Below are 25159 nucleotides of genomic sequence, written 5' to 3' on the forward strand. Positions count from 1 at the left end.
TACACGGTTTTCCTTCGGTTCTAATTTCGGATCGAGGTAGTCAATTTATTTCTCATTTTTGGCGAAGTTGCTGTCGGTCGGCTCAAATTGATGTGAGACTATCGACCAGTCACCACCCTCAGACCGACGGACAAACCGAGAGGACCAATCAAACTCTGGAACAGTATTTACGCTGCATGCTGCAACAAACTGAAAAAACTTGGAAAGACATCCTTTGGATAGCCGAATATGCCTACAATAACTCTGCCCATTCGGGAACTGGGAAAACACTGTTTTTTCTTTTGTACGGCAGTCACCCTCGAACCTCCGAGTTGGATCCCTTCCAAGATCTTGAAACACCAGCAGTAGACTACCTGCATTCTACAATCACCCAAGCCTTTAAGGAAGCTGTTTCTCACCTTCAAAGGGCTAAAGAACAATACAAGAAAGGAGCAGATCAACATCGGAAGGAAGCCCCTCAATATCAAGTAGGGGACCAAGTCTGGTTATCCACCAAATATCTACCTCTAAAAGGGCCACGCACATTCAACCCAAGATACCTTGGTCCCTATTCCATCACTACCATAGTAAACCCAGTAGCGGTCAAGTTGGACTTGCCCCCTCACATGAAGATACATCCGGTCTTCCACGTCTCTCTATTAAAACCCGTGCAACCTCAAACCCGACTAACTAAATCTCCAAAACCCATCCTAGTTGATGGAGAACTCGAGTTTGAAGTCAAAAGCATTCTGGACTCCAAGATCTCCAAATCTAAACTATTTTACCTAATTGACTGGAAAGGCTACGGCCCCCAAGAGAGATCCTGGGAACCTGCTGAATATGTCCACGCTCCTCGCCTAATCAAAAGATTTCACCGAACATTTCCTGACAAGCCAAAACCCCCGGAGAAGGCCGGTTTGGGAGGGGCCTTGAGGGGGGGTACTGTCATGATCTCTGCTTCCAAAAGGTCAGGGTTTTCCCAACTCCCTTGGAAGCAGATCCATAACCCAGGTTCCGAGGGCCAACCAGTCCCAATTGGGACCTTTTAGACCCAGTCCTGGCGCCAGTGGCACCAGGCTCATAAATGTGCCCAGTCCCAGCGCTGGAAGCGCGGGGCTCATAATGCTTGGGTGGACTTACCTGCAGCAGACCATGCTGCTTACTTGCCTGCCAGCTGAGCCTCTGATCCTCTTCTGTTTGGAACTACCTTTCCTGTTGGGTGGGGCAGAAGCCACTCCCTAGATTCAGAACACTGGAACTCTTCTGGAAAGCAGGAACTCTTTTCTTACCTAGGCGTGGCTGTGGAAGGAGACACCTGAGCACTACAGAAGGCTATTTAAACCACACCCGGTGGATGAATCTTGCTTTGCGTTATTCTGCATCCTCTGCAGCAGGACGCTCATTGTGTCTTCTGCATCGGATCCTGGGCCTAAGGAAAAAGGCTTACCATCCTGAATCCAGTCTTCAGCAACACCTATAAAGACAAGAAAGAACAGGTTAGCATTCCGGCATCTGAAAGACAAAGGCTTACCTACTCTTCGTGCGCTCCGGAGATCTTCACACTGCATTCCGGCATCTGAAAGACAAAAGCTTACCGACTCTTCGCACGCTCCGGAGGCCTTTGGCGCTGCATCCTGCATCTGAAAGACAAAACAAGGTCCGTTTAAAGATATTGGGGAACTTTAATACTCACGTGCCATTACTCCTTTCCACATCAACCCCAGTGGGTATTCCGGCACCCTGCAGCCGCTCCGAACTCGTACCTGCAAAATAAAAGACAGTTAGAGCGCATCGTGAAGCAGGCAACAAGCGCTTACTTACGTGCTTCCAGGCGCTTCTATTCATCATACGGACTCCATCTTCAACTCACTTCAGCCCGTCATCCGCCATCGCCGGAACCTGCAAAACAAGAGACATCATTGCTAAAGACTTTAAAGACAATAGAATTACTCGAAACTTACCGTTCGTGCAGTAAACGACGGACAGCAGTCCTCTGAAGTCAAGAGGCCTGCGCTACCGATCCAGTGAAGAAACTGGTTACAGCACCCTGCCCCGAGGCAGATGGAGAGCTCGGCATTCACTTACCTAAGGTGAGAGCGTTAACCTTTGGGGGTCTACAGGAGAGCAAAAAAGGGAAGAGATAGGGACACCCCAATAACCCCAGTTCATTAATCCCATATTTTTCTGTCTGCAGACATCTTACTCTTGAAGTCAGGCATACAGTGCACAGAGGTCCAGCCCAAAGAGCCAACCGGGTGCTACACATCACCTTTGAAGATGCGGTAGTCGCCCAGTCAAGACCGGCGCCTCTGCGAGAATCAGGTGAGCATTACAATCAGGGTGTGTTCACAGACCTGCCTCGATCCAACTAGAGAATGGACACACCACCACTAATAGACCTATATCCATTATATACTTACAGCATATCGGTCAATATGTAAATGCTGAAACGGACCATTCGGTCGAGGTTTTACCCCTCTAATTGCTCTGTGTATGCCCAGCAGTACAATTTTGACGCACAATACAGTTTACCATAAATAGTGCAACATGCTACAACAAATTCGTAATGAACCAGTCTTCCGCAATTGTAGCAGGAAGACTCTCCCTAGTTACATTCACAGGGCAATGCAGCTGTTCAAGCGCGACCTTCAATAATGCTACTTGCATCACCGGCTTTCCAGTGCTGTCTTGTCGCCATGTTTCTATGGGGGATAAAGAACACCCCATTCGTTTCCAGAATTCCTGCTCTTCCTGTGGTGCACTCCCTTGAATCTCCTTGGGTTATCGACAATGTATTAAACCCTTCCTGCACGAACATGGTTCTATCTACTTTTTCTTTAATACGCTCAGTATCAAAACTCAACATATCTGGGGAATATGCAACCCTTTTGGCTTCTGCGGCTTCTGTCCCGCAAGAGTTAAAATCTGTTCACTTGGTATGTACTGTGCATTTAATGACTGCTATGGCCAGTGGGAGTTGTAGTGCCTTAATAAGCCTGTCCAATAAGGATACATGCGCACTGGAGTGCCATCCGCACGGAGCTAGCCCCTCCATTTTTCAACGTGCTAATCCTTTGTGTACGGTTAACGTCACATAGGCGGAGTCACTGTACGCCATCACTTCCTGCATTTCGTGTTTCTCGAGCGCGACAATAAGCGCTACTGATTCTGCTGCTTGCGCTGAAAAGTGAGACGGTAGCCTTGCACTTGCTACAACTTCAAATTCTCCATTTAACCTGTGTCTCACTACCGCAGCACATGAATTCCTTTCCCCACTAGTCGATCAATTTTCACAGCACCATCAATAAAGAGAATTTCCCCTCCCACCAAAGCATTCTCCTTCACACAACATATATCATCATAAAATTCAACATAATTAGCACAGGCATGCACATGGTAGCCTTCTTCTATTGGCTCAGCTATAAACATGGCAGGATTCACTATTTTACAATCTTAATCATTGGATTAGAAATCACTACCTCATAAACTGAAACTCTTTGGGATGTCAATGTGCCTTTGGGCTTCTCTAAAATTGCGAACGCGGCAACAGTCAAAGATTGTTCGCAAGGAAAGTGTCCTCTGATAATGGGGTCTAAAATCCCACTATAATACGCTAAATGCTTGTACCCCAATGTGGTTCTCTGCGTAAGCACTGCTATCATCACTGTCCCATTTGTGTGTGAAAACAAATACAATTCCTCAGCATAATTGGGATTTCCTAAAACGGGGGCTGTACAAATTGCTTTTTTAGCTCCTCAAACCCTTCCTCCATTTCTTCAGTCCATTCTATTTTTACTTTATCCACTTGTGCTTTCTTTAAATCTTGCAAAAGGGTCTTGTGTATGTACTCTAATCAAACACCCAGGCTCTAGCATAGTTGCATAACCCCAAAAACTGTTGCATCTGTTTCACTGTATTTGGCTTTGAGGTTTTCATAATTGCCTCCGCTCTTTCAGGTGTTACCTTCTTTCCCTCATGTGAAATCAGCTGCTCTATGTATAACACCTCTTCTTGGCAGTATTGTAACTTCGAATGGATTGTGTCCTCCAACGTATTCCACATCTTTGAAGTGTAATGTCCACAGCTGTGCACTTCGGAAACTTTTTCGGCAGAGGGCGTCCTGTGTCGATGACATCGGGTCGATATCCCTCGAAGGCCTCCGTCCAGGGCAACGTCACTGGATGTTATAAATAGGACTCATGGCATCCGTAGCCTCAGTTCTGTTTTTTTCCACAAACGGGTTTGCTTCAGAGACTCAGCACGCCTCATGATATTCCTCATGAAGAGGTCTTCTTCTTCGACCCCTCCGACTCTGCGGTCTTGCTTCAAGACTTGCCAGGACTGTAAGTCTAAAATATCGATCACCGACCCGCATCGCATTTGTTTGTGGTGCTTGGGCGAGAGTCACGACACCAGCGACTGTACCAAATGCCAGTCGCTGACTGCTAAGGCCTTGCGTGATTGTAAGGGGAAGCTTCATGTAGGTAGGGGCTCTAAACCGAGTAAGTCCCGTAAATGCAAGAAATCCAAAGGGCTGTCCGCCGACGACTCGAGAGGCGATTCTCTGCGTCAGGAGGAGTCCCAGGGATCTCGGTCCCCGAGTGGTTCTCGCCATTCGTCTTCCTCGTCCTGGCATTCTAGAAACCCCCTTCACCGGTTGCATTCCCCGTCCTCCACGGACGATGGAGCCGCAAGGAAAGTGGCATGCCCAACAAACTCCTGGACTCCGGAGGAATGGGCTGCCTTTAGGGAGCAGATGTTTATTTTTCAATCGAAGGGCACAGTTCCGTCCACGCCTTCTGTTGAAGCCGGCAAGGACGGTCTCATACCGTGGCTCGCACACCTTCGGGCTCGGGTCCTCGACACAATGAGCATCGGGACCTTTGAGGTCCCGTTCAGGCAAAAGCTCAAGATAGTCACAAGAGACATGCTTCCAGATCTCGGTCCTTATCCCCAGCGAGACCGCAGCAACCTGCTAAGTGAACAAGGTCGGCATCGACTATGTCGGCACTGTGTCGGTCGGATTTGGACATCGAGGCTTTGCCTTCTTATCAGCGCTTGGCGCCGTCGGCACCATTGTCGAAGCCAAAGCCTTTGTCACTCTCGGCATCGAAGCCTTCCCCACCCTCGACGCCTTTTGGGGATTTTTGCCTGCAATTTACCGTTGTAGATCCCTGATACTGTGGATCCTCCAAGGAAGTCTACTGCTAAGTCTGTGAGGCCAGGGGTGGACTCCAGGCCCTCTTCTGTCCCGAGGCAAGGGTTTTACCTCCCTCTGGATGACATCTATGAGGAGGAGGAAAGGTCTGACATATATGAGGGGGAGGAAAGGTCTGACTTTGACGACCCTGTTGAGCCTGATGGGGCTCCTGTCTTTTCTGGAGACATTCAATTGGAGGAGTTGAGGCAGACATTCAATTGGAGGAGTTGAGGCAAACCCTTCATGATGCCAGTGGGTTCGACAATTCTCTGGAAGTGGAATTTGGCAGGCCTGAGCCTGGGGTTCAGAGTCGTGCTATAGGAGGCTCATGGCTAGGGTCACAGAGTATCTGGGCTGGTCCTGTCCTCCGGAAGCTTTTGTGAAAGATGATCTAACAGACATTTTAGATCAAGGTCCGTCCTCTGACCTGGTGTTACTTTTTCTTCTTACCTTACAGAAAAGGGTGGCGGCTGCTTGGCAGTCACCGGAATCTCTTCCGGCTGTTAACAAATCATTGGCAAAGTATTACTGCCCTTCTGTTAGTGACCCCAGCTACTTATCCACTCACCCCACTCCAGAGAGTTTGGTGGTGCAGGCGGCTACGGCCACCTCGAGGCAGGCGGCGTACCCTACCCTACCCTCCCTCCTGATAGGGATGACAAACGCTTTGACGGTTGGGCTCGCAAGGTATTTTCTGCGGGGGGTATGGTATTGAAATCAACCAAATTCACTTTGTCCTTGGTAAGGTTTTCACACACTCTGTGGAACTGTTTCTCTAGCGGCTGAGCATATTCCCGAAGGGGAAGAAAGGGATGGGTTCCTTGCTCTTGTGCAGGATGGCAAGGATGCCATGTGTGAATCCCTTCAGTTGGGTTTGGACACTGCCGACAGTATTAGCCGGTCCATGGCTGCGAGCACCGTTATATGCAGGTTTGCGTGGTTGCGGAAGTCTGGTTTTGCTCCAGATGTGCAAGCCCGTCTTTTGAACATGCCCTTTGATGGCGTACATTTGTTTGGCAGCAAGGCTGACAAGAGCCTTGGAGGTTGCAGACCTCAAAAGCTGTGGCAAAATCTTTGCGCGCCGCAGTGCGTCAACCTCTGCCTTTTCATCCTAGGGGACAGCAGTGGAGGGGAGGTTCTTTTCGTTACTACTCCTCCTTTGGTAGAATGAGAGGAGCTGTCACTCAAAGGGTTGTCAACATAAAAGTACCTGTGGTGGTTGGGGAAATAGAGGTGCCAATGCCGCTCAGGCAGCTGCCTCGTTGCCTTCAGGCGCTGCTGCAGCTGCTCCTAAACAAGCGTGAGGCCATGTCCCATTGTTCGGCGGTTGGGGGCAGACTGTCTCAGCATCTCGAAGAATGGTGAGCCATTACTTCAGATGCGTGAGTTTTGGATACAATAGCCCAAGGCTACTGCCTTCCCTTCCTAAAGCGGCCTCCTGACAATCCACCGGGGAATCTGTCTTTGAGGCTTTCGGATCTGCTCCTTCTGCAGGAAATCCTAACCCTACTGGAGAATGGCGCTGTAGAACTGGTGCCTGTGGTAGAGAGGAACAAGGGTTGGTATTCCCCATATTTTTTGATCCACAGAAAGACTGGGAATTGGAACCCATCCTGGACTTGCTGTTATGCTCACCTGGTCTCTGCGGGGACGTTGGGGCACGGTTGTAGCCCTCCCTGGACTTGGCTCCCCTGGATCAGACTTCTTCCCCTGCTTCTGTAGTGTGGGCTGCTCTGGTTGCTTGCACTGCCCCTGAGAGAATACGAGAGGAAGTTAGAATGCTGTGGTTGGACTGTGGTTTCCTTCGAACCTTTTGTTCCAGAATGGGGTTAGCATGCATTTACCCATATAGTCTCACCTGTTTTCTTATGAGGATGAGCTCCCCGCCCTGCTTCTCAACTGCAGGGGCACCTTTGACAAACTTAGTTGGTTCACTGGTCCATGTGCGTGGCAGCCCAGACTTGCTGTGGCTGAACCACTTTGAAGGTAAGTGTTCTTAACAATGATTATTGTCCGTATCCTTTTGCAATGTCTTTTTTTCCGTGATTATTGTCTGTAACCCTTATAATGTCTTTCCTCTCCCCAATAGGTGTGAAGAAGGCCACGCGGAGTCAGTGTTTGGAGCGAGACCCAACGAGTGCCAGAGGGGTTTACGAGGTTCCCAAATAGAAGGTAAGTTGGGGTTTCAAGGTCGAGGGTAAGGATTATGAGTGGCGCGACCAAGCGTAAGATATTTATGTAGTCTCTAACCTTGTGTGTCCTTTTCTCTTGCGGGGATGGCCTGGCGGCGTCAGACGGGAGGCTGTTATCCGAAGAACTGCCAGCGGTTACTGGATGGATGGATCCGTGAGGATGCTGGGCGAGAAGAAGAGCTCCTGCGTAGTTGGACGCCCGGAACAGGTGAGGATGCGCCTCGACTCCGATGACAATGGGAATCAGGTAAGATGCGATGCGCTGCAGGCGATGAGATTGCAGGAGTCAGGTAAGTTGCGCTTCAAGCGATGGTGTGGCTGGTGTCAGTTAAGATGCACACCGAAGATGATGAACTGGAATCAGGTAAGAGCGCTTCAGGTGGCGGTAAGCGTTACGCTGCAGGAAGCCGACTAATGCGAAGCGCTTGCATGCGGGTGGGGCAGACTTAAATAGCCTGGTACCCGACACGCCCCTTTGTCTCCAGCTTGTGGACCCACCTTGCCACTCCCAGAGACTACTGCACGTGCACCCCAATGTTTCCCAATGGCCATGCCCGGCCTGGATGCGCGTGGGGAGCCTGCTGGGGAGGAAGTAAAATGTGCCCCAGACACAAAGTGTGCAGATCACACTTTCTTATGAGCCTGGCGCCAAAGGCGCTAGGACTGGGTCCCTTTAGATGATAAAGATAGTGGTCCTTGCCCTGTGACCATGACACTCGCGTTGGTTGAACAAACTTATCAGGAAGGTCAAGTTCAAGATGGTAACTCTTTCTCAAGTCCTCAACTTCTGGATTGGTTGGTGTCTCTTGACCTACAGGATGCTTACTTTCATGTGCCGATTCCTCCCAAGCACAGAAAGTACCTGAGATTTGTGGCTGGCGACTCGCACTTTCAGTTTCGGGTCCTGCCGTTCGGATTGACCTCTGCCCTGAGGGTCTTCACCAAGCTAGTGGATAAGACCCTTATAAGGATTGGGACCTCCCGGATGATGTGCTGGAGGTGTTGCTTTCCGCTAGAAGGCCAGCAACAAAATCCCTGTAGCGTTGGCGTAGGTTTTGTGACTGCTGCAGAGGACATGTTGATCCTTTTTCAGTGTTCCATTCCCATGGTTTTGTCTTTCTTACTTTCTTTGGTCCACAGGGGCCTTCAAGTAGGTACCTTTTAAAGGTTACCTGGCGGCGCTGTCTATATTTAAGCGCTCGTCTGAAGAATGTTCTTACTTTAATATTCCTTTGATTTCTCAATTTCTTTAAGGACTGACTATTCCGTTCCCGCCGTCCCCTTCCAGGTGCCGGTTTCGGATTAGATTTTGGTTTTGAAATTTCTAATGGGTGCTCCATTTGAACATTTTCACTCTTGTCCTTTGAGATTATTGTCCTTCAAGACAGTGTTCTTGGTTGCGGTTACTTACGCTCGCAGAGTGAGTGATTTGCAGGCACTTTCATGTAAGCCGCCCTTTACTATGTTCCACAAGGACAGGGTTGTACAAAGGGTGCATCCTTCCTTTCTACCTAAGGTAGTATCTGAATTTCATTTGAGCCAGGTTCCCCCTCCTTTCTATCCTCCTCCTCATCCTGGTAAGGAAGAGGAGCGTCTCCATAGGTTGGATCCTAGGAGAGCTCTGAGCTTTTATTTTTCTAGGATGTTCAGGGTCAGAGTGGACAATCAACTCTTTGTGGGATATGCTGGAAACCGATTGGTACTGTTACCAAACAGACCCTATCCAGGTGGATTATCCTCACCATTACCGAGTGTTACCGATTGGCGGGTAAGGACTCTCCTGAAGGGTTGCGAGCTTGTTCCACTAGGGACGTGGCTATTTCCACAGCCCTCCAACGCAGAGTTCCTATTAGGAATATTTGTGATGCAGCCACATGGGCTTCTATCCACACCTTTGTTAAACATTACTCCCTGGATACGATTCATGGTCAGGATATGGCCTTTGGTAAGGCGGTTCTTTATTCCGCCTTCTGATTGGGTACTCTAAATTCTTTTCCCTCCTCCGTTTTCTGGTACTGCTTTGGGAGTCTGTCAAAGATGTGGAATACGTTGAAGGAACATCCAGTCGAAGGAACGTTACCAGTTGCTAACTAACTTGTTCTTCTGCTTGTCTACCTTATATCCCGTATCTGCTAGAATAGTCATCAACTAAATAGAATCTTGTCTGCACTCATCTTCCGTGGTGCTACAAATTAAAATGTCATTGACACATTGTATCACTGCACTCTTAAGATCAATATTGCCTAAATCCATCTGTAGGACTCTGTTAAAGATTTATGGGGACTGACAATACCCCTGGGGCAGCTTAATATGTTTCAGTCGAGTTTGGTGGAACGTAAAGGAAGTCAAGTCTTGAGTCCTTGTGCAACGGGATCGAGAAAAACAAATTTTTCAAATCGATCACCGTTAAATATCGAGCTTCCACCGGATTAGGAACTAGAGGAAACTCTGCATCTATAATCTGGTTAATCAGTCTCATATCGTGTATAAATCTCCCTCCTATAGATTTTTTGATAGGATACACTGCGATATTACACAATGATTACGATGGCACCAGAGTCCCTTGTTTCATCAGTGCTGAAATGGTCTGAAATATACCTTCATCAGCCCTTCGAGACATGGGGTACTGTTTTGCTTGAGGTAAAATCGCTCCTGGCTTAAGCTTTATTTTAACTTCCCCTATTCACTTTAATAAATATACATCATAAGGGCCTGTGGTCCAAAGGACGCTTGGCACCTTCTCCAAGTCTTCCAGAAAAAATGCTGGACGCTTCCGCGTTATCGCCATTCGCTGTGGGACTTCACTCTCTTCTATCCTTATCCAGTATGTGATTCTCATAAAGAACACCACTTCATCATCTGTTCGGTCTTCCCTGAACATGTCGTCATCAGTTATGTCAGTCTATCTGTACCCTTCCTCGAGAGCTATTACTGTTCTCCATGGTCTACCCTCATCGTCTACTCCTTCGAGCATTGCCATTACCATTTGTACTATGGCTGCTTCTAATTCTATAGGGATAGTCTGTCCCCCCTCTTGAAAATTGGCCATTTTGCACATTTCCTTGGCTTACACATACACTGTCAATATGTTGTCATCCCACTAGTACAACATACTGGGGGTGCCCATCTGACAAGTCCCCCTTGGTTATATCCTCCCTGGGTACTTTGATTCTCATTCTGTGTATTCTGAAACCCACCTTGATTATTTTGGAATCCACCTTCTCTTCCTCTATAGCCCATACCTCTGCCGAGTGGCACAAACCCATATTCACCTTCATCCATTGGGCGCTGATTACTCGCCTGTGATGCACACATTGCTTCCTGCATTACAAATCCTTCTCCACTTGTCAATACCGCCCCTTCTATGGCAAATTTAGAAAAATATTTCTGAACTAACTTGGCATCCTCGATTTTCCTAGTCTCATCTTTCTTCCCATTTTTCTCTTGTAGTAACCGACAACGGTGTACTATCATCAGCTGTATCTCAGCCCATGGTTTCACTTCCATCCCTACTTGTTTTTTCATCTCCATCTGCACTGGCTCAGGCAACCCCTTGCATAAAATGTGGTAAAATATTGCCACTGTCTTTTCCCATGGCTCGCCATTACTCCTGAATATCCTGAATGTAAGCAGTAGGGTCTTCATCTTCCTTCATCTTCCGTGTCATAATTGCACCCATATCTGATGTATCGGGGTACTGTGTACCCTGAGAGCCCTCCACATGTTTGCTCTGCAATTAATGCACGGCTCTCCGTCATGCGCTGTGTTTTGTGCAGTCACACTTGAATATCCTGCTCTCCTCCATATGTCATCAGCCCTTTCCCCAAGAATATCTGCTAGGAGACCCTTAATATCCCCTATGCCAATGTGTTTCCACTGGTCGTTTTTTCTAATCCATATATCCATTTCCCAGCACCCCCAAAGTAGGGAGCTTACACCTTACAAATTATCCTTGTCCATCTGCGCCCATAGGATATACTGCACTCTTGCTCCCCCTTTTTCCAATAAGGGAAACTGTGTGAACCCCAACCCAGATTCGGCTCCCATCATTAGTCTATCCATGGCAGGGGCGATCGTCCCTGTCTGTCTCCTTGTTGATAACAACCTTAACCTGCTCACTTATGGCAGTGATTCTCCGTTCGCATGATACGATTGTCCTCGGGGACGCTCTGGATATGCTATGGGATCTGACGTCCTATCCTTAGGTTGTTCCAGATCCGACCATCTTACTAATTTATCCATTTGCAGGCTTTCTTCAGGGGCACACGCGCTCCCTCCTTCTACCCCAACACTGGATTATCTTTACTCATCTGACATATCTTGTCCCCAACTAGTGACTATTATCTTACTCACCTTTGTCTAGGTTCAGTTTAAAGACAATGCTCTACGTCCGTGACTGAAGGGAATTTCTTGACTGCTTCGTGATTGAAATGCTAGGGATTGATCCCTCTTCCCTCGAATTCCATACTTGCTACCTTCCTTTAATTCATGACAAGACTTTTTTTTTATTAAATAATTATTGATTTTGATTTTATCAACAAAACAACCACAAGTCAAACAATAACAACAAAACTCCCCCCTCCCTCCCGAGCTTACTCTACACCAACCTCCGTCACATCTTCTAAGGGTATACCCACTTCTGCGTCAGTGGAGGAGTCTTCTACCTCAGTCATTCTGCGCTGACTCAAACAGTGTGGCCAGTAATTGTCTCCAAGCCATCAATGACTCTCCCAAGTCATCCCCCCTCTATTAACTGCTTCACCCCAAACCACAGTCTCCGCTTCTACCCATTTCTGAAGGTCACACCTCAACTTTCGGTCTGTTGATGGCTTTCCAGCCCATGACGATCCTACGCTTGGCCAGAATATAGGCCAAGTATTTTAGTTTACTCACATGTTTCATCTTGCGTGGCCTGGGAAACCCCCCCACTATGCACACCCACAGGGTCTCAACTTCTAGTTGAATGCCTTTCTCATTCAAGTGTATCATGCCGGCATTTACTTCACCACATTTAGGACATTTCTACGTCCCTGCATTCTTAAATTGCGCAATCCTCTGAGGAGTCATGTACACCTTGTGGGTGATATACAACTGAATTTGTTGCAATCTCACATTTCTAGACACTTTCTTATGGTATCTCTGGGCATGCACCCACAACCCATCTCCCATAGGTTCTCCTACTTCTTCTTCCCAATCCTGCCTCCGCTGGATCACTTCTTTCCCAACCTTAGACATTAATAGTTCATAGATCCGGGAGACCTCATGGCCCCCTTCCGACATGTCATAGATTGTTTCTATGACCGTGTCAGGCTGACCCTCCAGTATTGTATCTTCCCATGTATCTTTTACCATCCGAACCAACCTAGTGTAAGCAATATATTGTCCCGACACAGATAGTTACTTTGACTTTCCCGTCTTGCCATACATCCCCTAATGTCACAACACAATTCGGTTCCCAGTATCTACGGATCACCTTCCGCAGTTGCTCTTCCACCCCAGCCAGTGCAACCAACAGTATTTGAGGGGAACACAGGCCAGGATCTCGATACCCTGGCAAGCTCTCTGACAGACTCTCCTTCCCTGTTCCAAAATCCTCTTACGTTCCCTCTGCTTTGATTTCGGCAGCCAGATCCATTCCTTCAGGAAGAACGGGGTGCATTCTGCTTTCAATAACTTAGACTCCGGTGTTGGGTCATCCGATAACCACCTGGTCACATACTGTAACTGACTAGCCAGGAATTAAATCTCGAAGTTTGGGAACTTGATGCACCCCTATCATGTGTTTTGCAATTTCCACAGTGCTATCCTATTCCTTGTATTGTGCCATATAAACCCCCTGCATAAGCTTTGGAGCTTAACAAAGAATCTCTTGGGTATCAAGTAAGGTATGTTCCCAAAGAAGTGTAACAACCTGGTCAACACCACCATCTTTAACAGCGCCACCCTCCCCATCATAGCTAAGGGGAGCTTGGCCCAAAACTTCATGCTGCGTTCAATATTCGTCACCGACTTCACCGTGTTATGTTTATCGGCCTCAGTCGTATGATAGACATCTATCCCCAGGTACCTAAAGGTCACAGTTTCCCACGGTATTTGGAGTATCAGTAGCTTCTATCCCTTTATACCTACTTAGGGGAAATATAAAAGACTTCTTGGGGTTCACTGTTATCCCGGAAAATGTGGCATATCTGTCCATCACTTCCAATACGTATTCTAAATTCTCCTCAGGGTACCTTAGATACAATAGCATATCATCAGCATACAACAATATCAAATGCCGCTCTCCTCCCGTGGGAATTCCCACTTCTCCGTATTGTTGTCTCAAATAAATTGCTAGGGGCTCCAAGGAAAGGGTAAATACCATCGGGGACCACGGGCATCCCTGTCTGGTGCCCCTGCCGAGTAGCCACCTATCAGAAATAATCGCGCCCGTCTTGACCCGTGCCAGTGGCGCGCTGTATAACAGGTGCACCCATCTCAAATACGCTGGCCCCATCCGGTAGCCCTTTAAAATCGCCATCATCCAAGGCCATTTGACAGAGTCAAAGGCCTTCACCGCATCCAGTGATATGATTGCTACCTCCTGTGGGTCCTCATCTACTTGTTCCATGATGTAATGGAACCTCCTAAGGTTATCTTTTATGTTCCTATGCAGGACATGCCCAGTTTGGTTGGGATGTACTAGTCTATTAATGACTGGATTCAGCCTGTTCACCAACACTGCAGTAAGTATTTTGCTGTCTTGGTTAAGCATGGACAGAGGTCTATACGACCCGCAATCCATGCTTGGTTTGCCAGGTTTAAGGAGCGGGATAATAATCGCCTCTCTCATGGATTCTGGCAATACCCATTCTCCAGTGCCTCATTGAACATTGCCAGCAGCGGGGGAAGTAATTCCGCCCTGTATGCTTTATAAAACTCATTAGGGAGCCCATACACCCCCGGTGTCTTATTAGTAGGTAGGAGTTTGATCACCTCTTCCAAATCCTCTAAAGTATTTGGGACTTCCAGGGTATCTCTATCTGACGCCTCTATTTGGGGAGGCCAATTTCTTCCAGTGTGTCAATTATGTCAGTTTCCGTCTCCCCACCGGCATCAGCATACAATCGCTGATAGAACTCTACAAAGCCCTCGAATTCTAGATAAGACTTATCAATCTTCTGCGATGCTCACTGACATTGCTTTCTTCATCAGAGGAATATCATATTTCTGGGTGTGGCCCTACTGGTTCCTTATGAATGAGACTGGTATCAAGACCCCGCTGTCGTCTTCGTTCTATTTATTCATCTAGTTTTCTTCGCTTTTTCGCATTCCTTATAATTCTTTCTTCCTCTTCCTTCGTTCTTCTCTCCTTACTATTTCCCTCCTCTTCCCTTCATCTCTGTAATATTTTGTCTTAGTCTTTGTGCTTCCTCCTCCTCTCGCTTCCTTTCTCTTCTTTCCCTATCTTCTATCCCTGTCTATTTTCATACTTTCTTTGTTCTTTTCTCTTTCTCCTCCTGATATATCATCTTGTTGCTCCCTGCTCTTCCTTTTCTGCTTGTCTTCTTTCAAGCTCTTCTCTCGTTCTTTCTTTTCTTTCTTGCTCGTCCTGATCTTCGTTGCCTAACTTCCTCAATGCTTTTCCCATCTAATTTAAGTAATATCGGTCCTCCCATCCTTTCGTTCTGCACGAGCGCTATCTCATCAGCTTTATCCTTCTGTCCTTTCCATCTCTTAATCTTCCTATCTATTTCTATCGACTGATTCGACCGCTCATTCCTTTCTTCTTTGCCTTAAAGATCTCTTCTTTTCTCTTATTCTCCTCTGGGCTATAATCGATATTATATGTGGGGGCTTCATATATTGGATTACTATACCCTTTCGCCGCCTTATACTCCTTTAAAGAATATAACCCTATTTCTTCCATACTAGCATCTTTTACTTCGGTTGAGGTAAGGGGAGCTGAAGGCTCAACACCTTTCTCCTTAAGCTGACTAAGCATCCACTCCTCAGGTGGTGGATCTTCCCTTTCTTCTTGATACATTTTCCAGAGCTCTAGAATCGCTAATCTTTTCTCTAATTTCTTCCCCGTGTACGCAGCGTGGAAGTATGTAGTCATGTGTTGCAATGCCGCTTTTGATAATGATTCACCTTGTGGCCACGGCATGAACATTTTATCTGCCGTGCCTTTCACCCATTCCGCACTATACTGTTTGAGCTTGGGCATATGCTTTGGTAACGTTTTACACAAGTGCATGAGAGGAGTAAATCTCATAATGACAAGTCTCAATTGACTGTCAATACTTAACAGACTTATGAAATGACCTTTATACTTTTGCTTAGATCACCACTTTTTCAATGTCTTTAAAACAACAATTATGAGCATGCACCATCAATCGCTGCTCAAGCCTCTTAATTGGCTATCTCTACCTTTTGATTGGTACCAATCACTTTGCTATGCTTAATCACTATTGCTCCTCAACTTTTTTAATTACTTCACAACTTCTATCGCTCTTCGATATTTTTACTAAACATACAGATTAGTCAACATTTACACATTAATAAACACTGTGATCACCTCTTTCTCTCACGCCTTTACTATGTACCCTATGCAGGGTTTGAGACGTCACCTTAATTAAACCTGTTTGTTTTATATGTTTCTGCTTTACCCCGTTGGGATTTGAAACGTCTCCTTCTGTAGCTCCCTTGAGCTAGAACTTCTAGGTGCTACCTTTTCTTCACACAATATTTCCCATTACTTGAAAAATTATCACAATCCCATCCCCTTCATTTGCCATTCCCCTTAGTCTCCCCATTCATTAGTTTGACTCGAGGCCTTCAGTATCGACTCCTCCTCCAATCGGACCACTATGCCTTTCGTCCGCAGAGCACCTGTGGAAACCGGGCAGGGATTTCGTGAAAGGGAGACCTGCCTACCGTCGTGCTTTTTTTTTTTTTGTTGCAGTTTATTTCTATTGGCCGCTCTCCACAGGAAACTCTGCGATCTTCCGGCTAATGGCGGAAGATGCCCAGTAGTCCGAAACTTTGTGTTGACAGGTGTGAACCCGAAGGAGGGAAGCTGTAAATTGAAAAGGGGTTTGAATCCGAAGGAGGGAGATCCAGGGGTGAAAGTCATCACCCAAAGTTTGTTGAGAAAGGAACTGTTTAATTGAGTTGAGTTCATTGGCATGGCCAGATCCAGAATTGGCTGCCAAGAAGAATGAGATCTTGACAGTCACCCAGTGGAAAGTTTCTCAGTTTGACCATGACATCTCTTTCAAAACGTCCATCACCAAGAAGACCCAAGCAGCATGGTTTCAGCTTATGCTCCTCTACGAAGACCAGCATTTCAGCCCTGTTTTGAGTTTTAGAACAGTTGTCCAAGCCTTGCTCATCTCGCACCTTGACGGTGGCAACACCTTACTTTCAGGACTCCCATATGCCACCTCGGCCTCTATGCAAGCCGCCTTGAACTCTGCAGCACGCCTCGTCATAAGACCTAGTAAATTCAACCACATCCCCCTCATCCTAATGGAGCTGTACTGCCTACCCACTCAAGCATGCATAATGTTTAGGGCAGCCTGAATCGCCTATAAAGCAGCCACAACCAAAACACCACTCTACCAAGCAGAGAAACTCGCCACCTCTAGAGGCACCACAAGAAGCCACAACATTGCCAGGCTGGAAACAAAGAACCGCAAGGGGAAAAAAACCAGAAAACAGACCCTTTCCTGTTTCGCACCTTGTCTCTGGAGCAAGTTAACAATGCAGATCAGACTTTCCCCCTCCTCCCTACACTTAGGGAAGGACCTGAAGACCCGTCTCTCAAATGAACATCTTGCTAATCACGGATTGCTCCACTCAACCCTAACTCTCCTCCTCTGGAGGCCCTGTCTCCTCTAGCCTTGCTCTCCTTATTCATCCCAGCTCTTCCCCTGCAACCTTCCTTATAAACCTCTCTGGGTGTGTATAGTGCTTTGTTGCTTCACAGCTAGGTATGGTGTTTTTAAATCCCATATATACAGAGTGTAAAGCTGTCCAGGTGCAGTTGTGTTTCTGTGCAAATTGAAACTACATTTTGCAGTCTGTGATCTTGAAAATGTGTGTGGGAATTACTCTTTATATAGGTATGGTTGCATACTGGACTGTGTAAAATATAATTACTAGGATAGCTTTATTATTCTAGTAAGACTGAAGCCTTCATGACTTTAAATGACACACTACTTTAGAGAACAAACCTGTAATGATTTGTTCTTTTTTTTTGTTTTTTTACACAGGTCCCTTAATTTGGATGGAAATCCATTCCGCAATCCCCGTGCAGCAATTCTAGCAAAAGGAACTGCTGCGGTATTAGAATATCTAAGGAGTCGTATCCCAACTTGAGACTCGTGCAAAATCATTTGTAAAGTTTTGAGTTCACAGTGAAGCACTTACAAAATGAAAACAGAATTCATCAGGCATATAAATCTTTCATGAGAGCATCCTGCAATTATGATGTTAAAAACCTGTAATTGATAGTACCACTGTGTTCAGTTTATGCTGACCGTAATCATATTAGTTTCATAAATAGTCGCTATTTGCCAATGTTTCATTCATAGCCAAAGATGTGCCTATGTATTGTCTGCATCTTTTGCATTAAATTCATTTGAAGAAATGTTTTATATGTCAGACTGAAATGGGAGTGAATGCTTGACTGGCAAAATTACTGGACTGGTTTCTTAATGTTTTGGCTTGAAATATATTTAGGTTTTAGGGAAATTTTCATTAACATTCAGTAGGGCACCGGCCAAGTGAGGGGTCGGCCAATTTCCGTACCAGCCAGTCATCCTCTAAGAATGAATTCATTGAAATGTTGACACATGAAGAGCTTTGTTAACGTCCTACGGGCTTTAGCTCGCAGAACACATTCTGTAAGGGGAAAGTGATTCATATTGTCTATCAAAGAAGTACCTACCCATATTTGAAGAGAACTCCTGTTATCTGCAAAGGACCTGAGATGTGGTGTATCCTTCCTCAGGTACGTGAAGGGGAAGGGGGCCATGCAGGCACCAGCCTGGACATGTAGTGTAGAAAAGGAATCCTCTTTCAGTTACAGGTCATAGGCTGGTCGCAGATTAAAACACCCTGTGGAGTGCCACTGCTGGAAGCTCCCTTCCTGTCCACCCAACAGTCGCCCTCTGAATAATCACATGCAGGCCTTTCCACAAGGAAGATCCCACTAACATACCATGCATACACATGCATTTCCAGTTACAGGTTTTTAGAGACTCCACTGGCTCCAAGCTCCCATCCCAAGAGTAGAGCATTCATGCCAACAAGAGAAGGCAGAGTATACAACTCTGCAGCTATAAAAGCACAGACCAGTGGCGGCTGGTGAGTTTAAAAGTTGGTGGGGCGTACATTTCCCTGGGGTACTTTTTGAGCGAGTGCGCGAACCTACACAACCCAAGGAGGATCCGGGGGGGGGGGTTCTCCCCCATGACATTTTTGGAAAAAATGGCCTCCAATATGTGCAGTACTGTCCAAAAAACCCACCGAAATATGACAAAAAGCATTAGGTTTTACATACTAATGGTGGTACATTATTCTTACGTGTGCACGTGTGATGGTGTATTTTACAGCAGCTTGTATTGAGAATAGCTGGTACTATGGTGTATGCATAAAGAAATTCATTATATAGTCAGTAATAATGGGAACATATATGACATTTCATATTTGCAAATATCAATCTGTAGGAGTGCGGGGGATTGATGTCTAGGTGTTATAAATGCACATCCAAACTCACATATAACAAGCACAATTGCTATTGAGCAAGTTGGTTGAATAAATTACTGATGGACAGAAATTCACAAACCTGAAACACGCACCAGAACCAGGTGCTAAATTAGGGTGAGATTTTAGCTACTGGTTATTTAAGTCTACTTTGCGTGTTCCATTTCAATCCTTTCTCTAGATCACATTCCTGTTTGCTGTGGGTGTCCTAAAGTTACTATTATCATCCTGTCAAAACGGAAAAGCTACTGACACAGGATGCTGAGCACTGATCAGAGCAGCTGCTTTTCAAGTGACTGCTCAGGGCCTGCCAGATCTGTTGACATACCAAGTATGGAAACAAGTGCATATAATTTCTTCAACTTTGCATGTTGAAAAGCCACCTAAACCGAACACATGTGGCCCCCTAGAACAAACAGAAAAATATTCTGATTGCTCCTATAGCATCATTTGAGGCAGCAGCCAATGGTATGAGAAACTGCACAAACGCTCGGACATCTTGAAATTAACATTGCTTTGATGTTACCAGAATCAACAAAACTGAACTCGGTGGATGCAACAATGCTGTCATCGCCAAAGCCTCCCCAATTTCAATACTGAAGCCTTTTAAAGAACTAAAAGTTACGTCTGCTTCAAAAACGTGTGATGTACCTTACATACTGGACTCGCCCAAAATAAGTGCCTGAGGCTGCAGTGTTGTTATTGCGGCTCCCCACAACATCAAAAGACACTTATTTTGCACTTTATTGTGCATTTCTTATTGGCCAGCTCTTTCCTGCTACATCGCAAAAGAGAAGAGGAAAAATCGAACCCGCACAACAAAATATTTGTACATTGCCGGCCCGTGACCGTCTTCAAGAATGCCACACTATGCATTTTCTAGTGATACCTGACGGTTCGTAGCACTATATAAATGCTAAATTATTATGCCGCCCCATTCCCCGCCTTATCCGAGCATTGTCCCGGTGGTGGAGGATTTGAGGGCAGAAAACATTGCAGGGCCAGCCAGGGCAGTGCTACGTCCACCTCAGCCAAGCCGAGCGCCAATCGTGCTGCGTGGCTACTAGTCCCTGCTGCATCGATGCCTGGGCCACGCAGCATGGACAGTGCAACTACTAGGCCCTGCATTCCAGGCCCAGGGCTGTCCTAGGTCCTCCTCGGCCTGGAGCACTGTCCTGGCCTGGGCTCCTGCTGGGGGATTGGGAAATGATGAAAGTTTAGCACACAAGTAAAATTACACTTACCGGCTAACTGGTGGTGACTGGCCTGGTCTTTGGAGGTACGGCTCACGATGTGAGAAGTCAAACACTCACCGCACGATTGTGACGCACCCTGAGTCACCGTCCACCCCACTTGGCCACTCACACACTCAAATGTCATTGGCTGGGATGACATTCTGTATCTACGCACCAAGTGCTAGAGATACAGCCTGACTGTCAAAGGGAAATCTCTTGCGCTGTTTGCGTTTATATTATTGCTGGCGGGGCCAGAACTCAAGCGCCCCGCCAGCATCCTAGATTAAATGTGCTTACGTAAAGTGCGTGGAGCCATGAGCTCCACGCACTTTACTATAGGAAAAAGCTGCGTAAAACGGGACGCGCCCCGCTGTTGCAGCCTGCCCTGACGGTGACAAGTTAAGTACACAGCTCAAGCTGCTCACAGCTGACTGAGCCTCACACGACGAGTCACGACTGTATTTGGTACCGTATTTCATTTTTATTGGGATCATTGGAATCGGATTTACTTCCACTGTTACAACTTAAAATATTATTTATGCATTTGCCTTGGTGGGGGCCCTGGGGAGAGGGGGCGGCGCCCCCCCGCCCTATGAAAGCGGCCGCCACTGGCACAGATCCACCATAAATGGAGACTGTGGACCATCAATCCTTGCACAGACAACAGAAAAGGTATGAACGGGATAGGAATAATTGTAACTGGATAACACATGGCATTCAAGACTGACATAATTGTAAGTGAGATAAGTGTCTGAAAATCATGCAGACTTGGGGATTATTTCCATGCCCTCATGAGGATTGATGTAAGTAACCAAAAATGTCCATCTAGAAAGTAGTAAGAATACTTACCATTCTCCAGCATGGGGTCTGGCATGGATTCACATGCTCATGAATATTCCCTGTTGTCAGGCTGGAAATCCTCTGTAAAAGAAAAACAGTTTCACTTTCACTTACAAACTGTGTTTCTCCTCTAAACCAATTGCTGTCCTCTGGGTCATACTGCCCCCATCAAATGACATTCCACTCCCTAAGCCTCTCCTCTGGCAGCCATCTTCAGATTTTTACTGCACGCTTCAGTGCTGAGAGTCCTCAAGTTTGCTCTGCGAGCTACTTCTGCGTTTTCCGCAGAAAAATATTCTATTTTTGTTCTGAAAGGGCCAGTGTGCTCTTCTCTCTATCTGCCGACAGCAGGGATCCGTCGTTGAAGTTCAGCGCCCATCAAGGGCAAAGATGGCCGAAGTTTCCAGAAGGCCATCTGGCCTACTTCGCGCCCTCCGACCATGACGGAGGAGAAGGAAGGTCCCTCTTCAAGTCCTGCACCAAGTGCAGGTTTAGAAATTTGTGGAGGACAAGCACCTGCAATGCCTCTACTGCCTGCATCCGGACCACAAGGAAGGAGATTGCGAGATATGCTGCGGCTTCTCCAAGAAGACGACAAAGGACAGGCTCTGTAGACTGGCGACGTGGCTGAACGCCAAGGCCGCCGCCCCATGCTCCGAGCATGGGCATGCCTCTCCCAAGGCCGGTCAGTCCGAGGAGTGGTCTTCTAAGTCCTGTGAGGGCGCTGTCATGGTCATGAAGTCAGGGGCACAGGCATGGAGGGGTCGCATGCACAGGAGATCCGGGTGGACACTGTCCTGGCGCCTTTGGCACCAGGCTCATGAACAAAAGTGAACAAGAACATCCATTTAACACCAAAAAGCTTTTATTATAGACATAGCACTTCAGATGCATTAACCCTGAACATGCCATCCATTAAGCAGGATGCATTAATCTTGAACATTCCATCCATTAAACAGCCCCAAGTGTATTCTTGGGTGTGGCTGCTAATGGATTGCCTTTGCACGTGCTAACTCTCTAGAAGTGGCAGGGTGTGGCTGGTAAGCCGGCCCTAATGGGCGTGCCCACGATCTCAGCTATATAAGCTTCCCCGATCCTCAAGACAGACGCTTCGCATTATTCTGCACTTGCAAGCAGCGTAACGCTCACTGTCGCCTGAGTTCAGACTTACCTTTGAAGATCCTGCTCCCTGGACATCCTGCTTCCTGCCAGCATACTTACCAACTGGGGGAAGCTGTTCTTACCTGTACATCTCTTCGCGAACCAAGTATTTATCTTTACACTTTCCAGAACGAGGAAATCTTCATCTTGGCACTGCAGCACGACACGCTCCATCGTCGACCGCTGCGCCTGCAAGGAAAAACACAAAACAAGGTTTGACATCGAAAAAACTGTCAGTTTAAGGTTGCGCTTCGCCATACTTCGCGCTTTTCCTTAAACCATCACTTACCTGCTGTCGAACATTGCGGTAGCATCCATCTTCCATCCGGCCGCGTCTCGCGTCTCACAGCTGCATTGAGGCCACATTTCCATCTAAGGGAAGAAAACAGAAGAGAGACATTATTGCGGGCATAAATAGGAGCAACATATAAAGACATTAAACAGAACGAACAGCATCACAAGAGCTCAAGAAAGACTTACCAATCATAAGGAGAAGCATCACAGTTGGACTGGACTAATCCTTCTCAGGGATCAGTGAAGGAACTAGATCCCATTCGACGCGCCCCTGCCAGAAGTAGCAGGACGGAGAGCTTACCTTCCATAATTCACCGGTGAGCTTTATGGGCTGGCGTATGCTCACAGAAACTGTACTTTAAGGTGAAGGGTGCGAGAGGTACAACAATCACAGATTGGCGCACTCACAGTGATCTCCACGCAGGAGCAGTATCACCACGTACCACCGCTCACAGCTTTTCTACTGAGGGATAGGCCTGAAGGGGGTGATTCAAGTTCAGGGAGGGCTGCAACCATGCCCCAACACCTCCGCAGAGACCAGGTGAGCGTAACAGGTGCCTCATCCATGGGGGCCCAAGATAAGGCCTAGAACCACAAGTACGGGCGCACTGGGGTCGCCGCAGAAGCGGGTCCCACAGCAGACCAGGCGCGATCATCATCACCTTCAGCCTCCATGGCCAGCCGGCAATCAAACTCCTCCTCAAAGAGAAAATTGTTCAACCTGGCTGAATTGCGAGAGAAGCCGCAGACGGAGGAGAAGGCAGAGCTGTCCAAAGGAGGCCAGGTGGCACCGGATAAGTCGTCGTTCATGATAGAGCTAGTGGCAGCTGCTCTCTCGAAAGCTAAGGGGGCTGACCCTGAGAAGATAGCCCCCACAGTGCTGAAGGGTATCCCTCCCTCTGAGGCACAAAGCCACTGTCGTAACATTGGCAAGGTCTGCAGGCATGCCGGAGAAAGGGACACCGTCTCAAAACCCGTTCCAGCCCCTCAGGGTGGAAAAAGGGCGGGACAAGGAGGCCCCCGGATCAGTCCCAGGCTGTGGCCCAAGCCATGGAAATTTCCACGGATGACAAAGACCTGAGTCCTTACAGATCGTTCATGGGGACGTGGAAGAGAACGGCAGCAACGGCGCGAGGCATAGTGTTCCGATCAGGCCAGTTCCACCGAGGAGTATGTCTCTGGACATCCTATCAACCCTCCATACCTTGGTGTCGGAGATTCAGAAGAGAATGCCGCAAGGGCCAGTTCCAATGATCCACCAGGCCCCCGACTGGCTGCCAGCGGAGAAGAGAAAATGCCATCCAACGCCCCCATTTCAGCCTCCACATCCGTGTCCTGCCCCCTCCCCCCCACCATACCCAGACACTGGTACGGGGATGGATACAGCCACGATGACGGACGAGGACGATATCGTCGCAGCGGGTCCCTGCAGCCTAGGGCATCCCCACCGGACGAGGAGGGGTTGTTTCATTCCATTATCACCAGAGCCTCTTAGCTGTTACAAATTGTGCCCAAAGAAACCAAGGTTTCCTGTACCAGATGTGCAATGCCAAGAGGAAGACAATCATGGTGATGCCCCTTCTGGACGACGTGTGGGAGGAGGGCCTGGCCCTCTTGAAAGAAGCCTTGCACGGCTCCAGCCAAGCAGGATAGGCTGGAGATGAAGTACCTGATACCGTAATCTGCACCCAAGTGCCTGAGGTTGCAGCCATCACCGGATTCAGTGGTTTTAGCGGCCGCGAGGAAAGGGTCAGTTAACCCGTCCTCATCGTTTTGAGTCCCTCCAAACAGCGAGGGTAAGAAGATGGACATCATGGGGTGGAAGGTGGAAGCCCAGGAGTGGTCTCCCATACCTGCAGTTGAAGCGGTATTGCGCCAGAAAAAAGCGAAAATGCTTTTTTTCATCTTGCATTCATTGCTAATATCATTCCGATGCCTACTTTGCTATATAGCACCCAGCTACCAGCCTCCAGGACCCAGCTTCTTTGTGTGCTACATCTTGGTTAATTTGCACCTCAGCCTCCATTGCCTACCATGAGGGAGGTACCACCTTCCAAGATGGCCGCCCTCCGCATGGTCTTGGCATCCTATGCCTAAACCCAGCCCAGTCCACACTGCTGGGCTCTGATTGGCTATCGTGCCATTTACCTTGCCCTAGTACGCGCCAGCAGGAGAAGCCGGCCCACATCAGCAAGGCCCAAGGAGTCAAGGCCGTACACGCCGTCAGCCAGACCCCCTGCCCAGATCATCCCGGTCTTAGCTGCATCTATCGGGTATGACCTACCCTTCAATATACTTTTACTCTGTGCTCACATTTTCTGGCACATGCACCGCCGGAGGTGCTAAATATAACTTTTGCATCCCTCACCACCAAGTGCACTCCAAAACCCAGGCGTACCAAACATTCTACTTCTATTTTAATGACTAACATTCTACGCGCCATCTGAAATCCTTTACCTCACTTATCATTGTTACATGAACTCTGGGCCGCCTGCAAGTGATCT

General features: G+C 47.5%; 1 protein-coding gene across 1 annotated transcript in view; it reads left to right on the forward strand.

Moving 5' to 3' along the window:
* Nucleotides 1-18007, forward strand: part of LRRC40 (leucine rich repeat containing 40) — a 1512829-nt gene extending 1494822 nt beyond the window's left edge. Inside the window, exon 15 of the mRNA XM_069641925.1 lies at nucleotides 17631-18007. Within this exon, the coding sequence (XP_069498026.1) occupies nucleotides 17631-17736 (106 nt within the window). The 3' untranslated portion in view covers nucleotides 17737-18007. The remainder of the gene's footprint in view (nucleotides 1-17630) is intronic.
* The last annotated feature ends 7152 nt before the right edge of the window (nucleotides 18008-25159 follow it).

This window comes from Ambystoma mexicanum, chromosome 1q, assembly GCF_040938575.1.
Source record: "Ambystoma mexicanum isolate Mex_15411 chromosome 1q, UKY_AmexF1_1, whole genome shotgun sequence".
NCBI lineage: Eukaryota > Metazoa > Chordata > Amphibia > Caudata > Ambystomatidae > Ambystoma > Ambystoma mexicanum.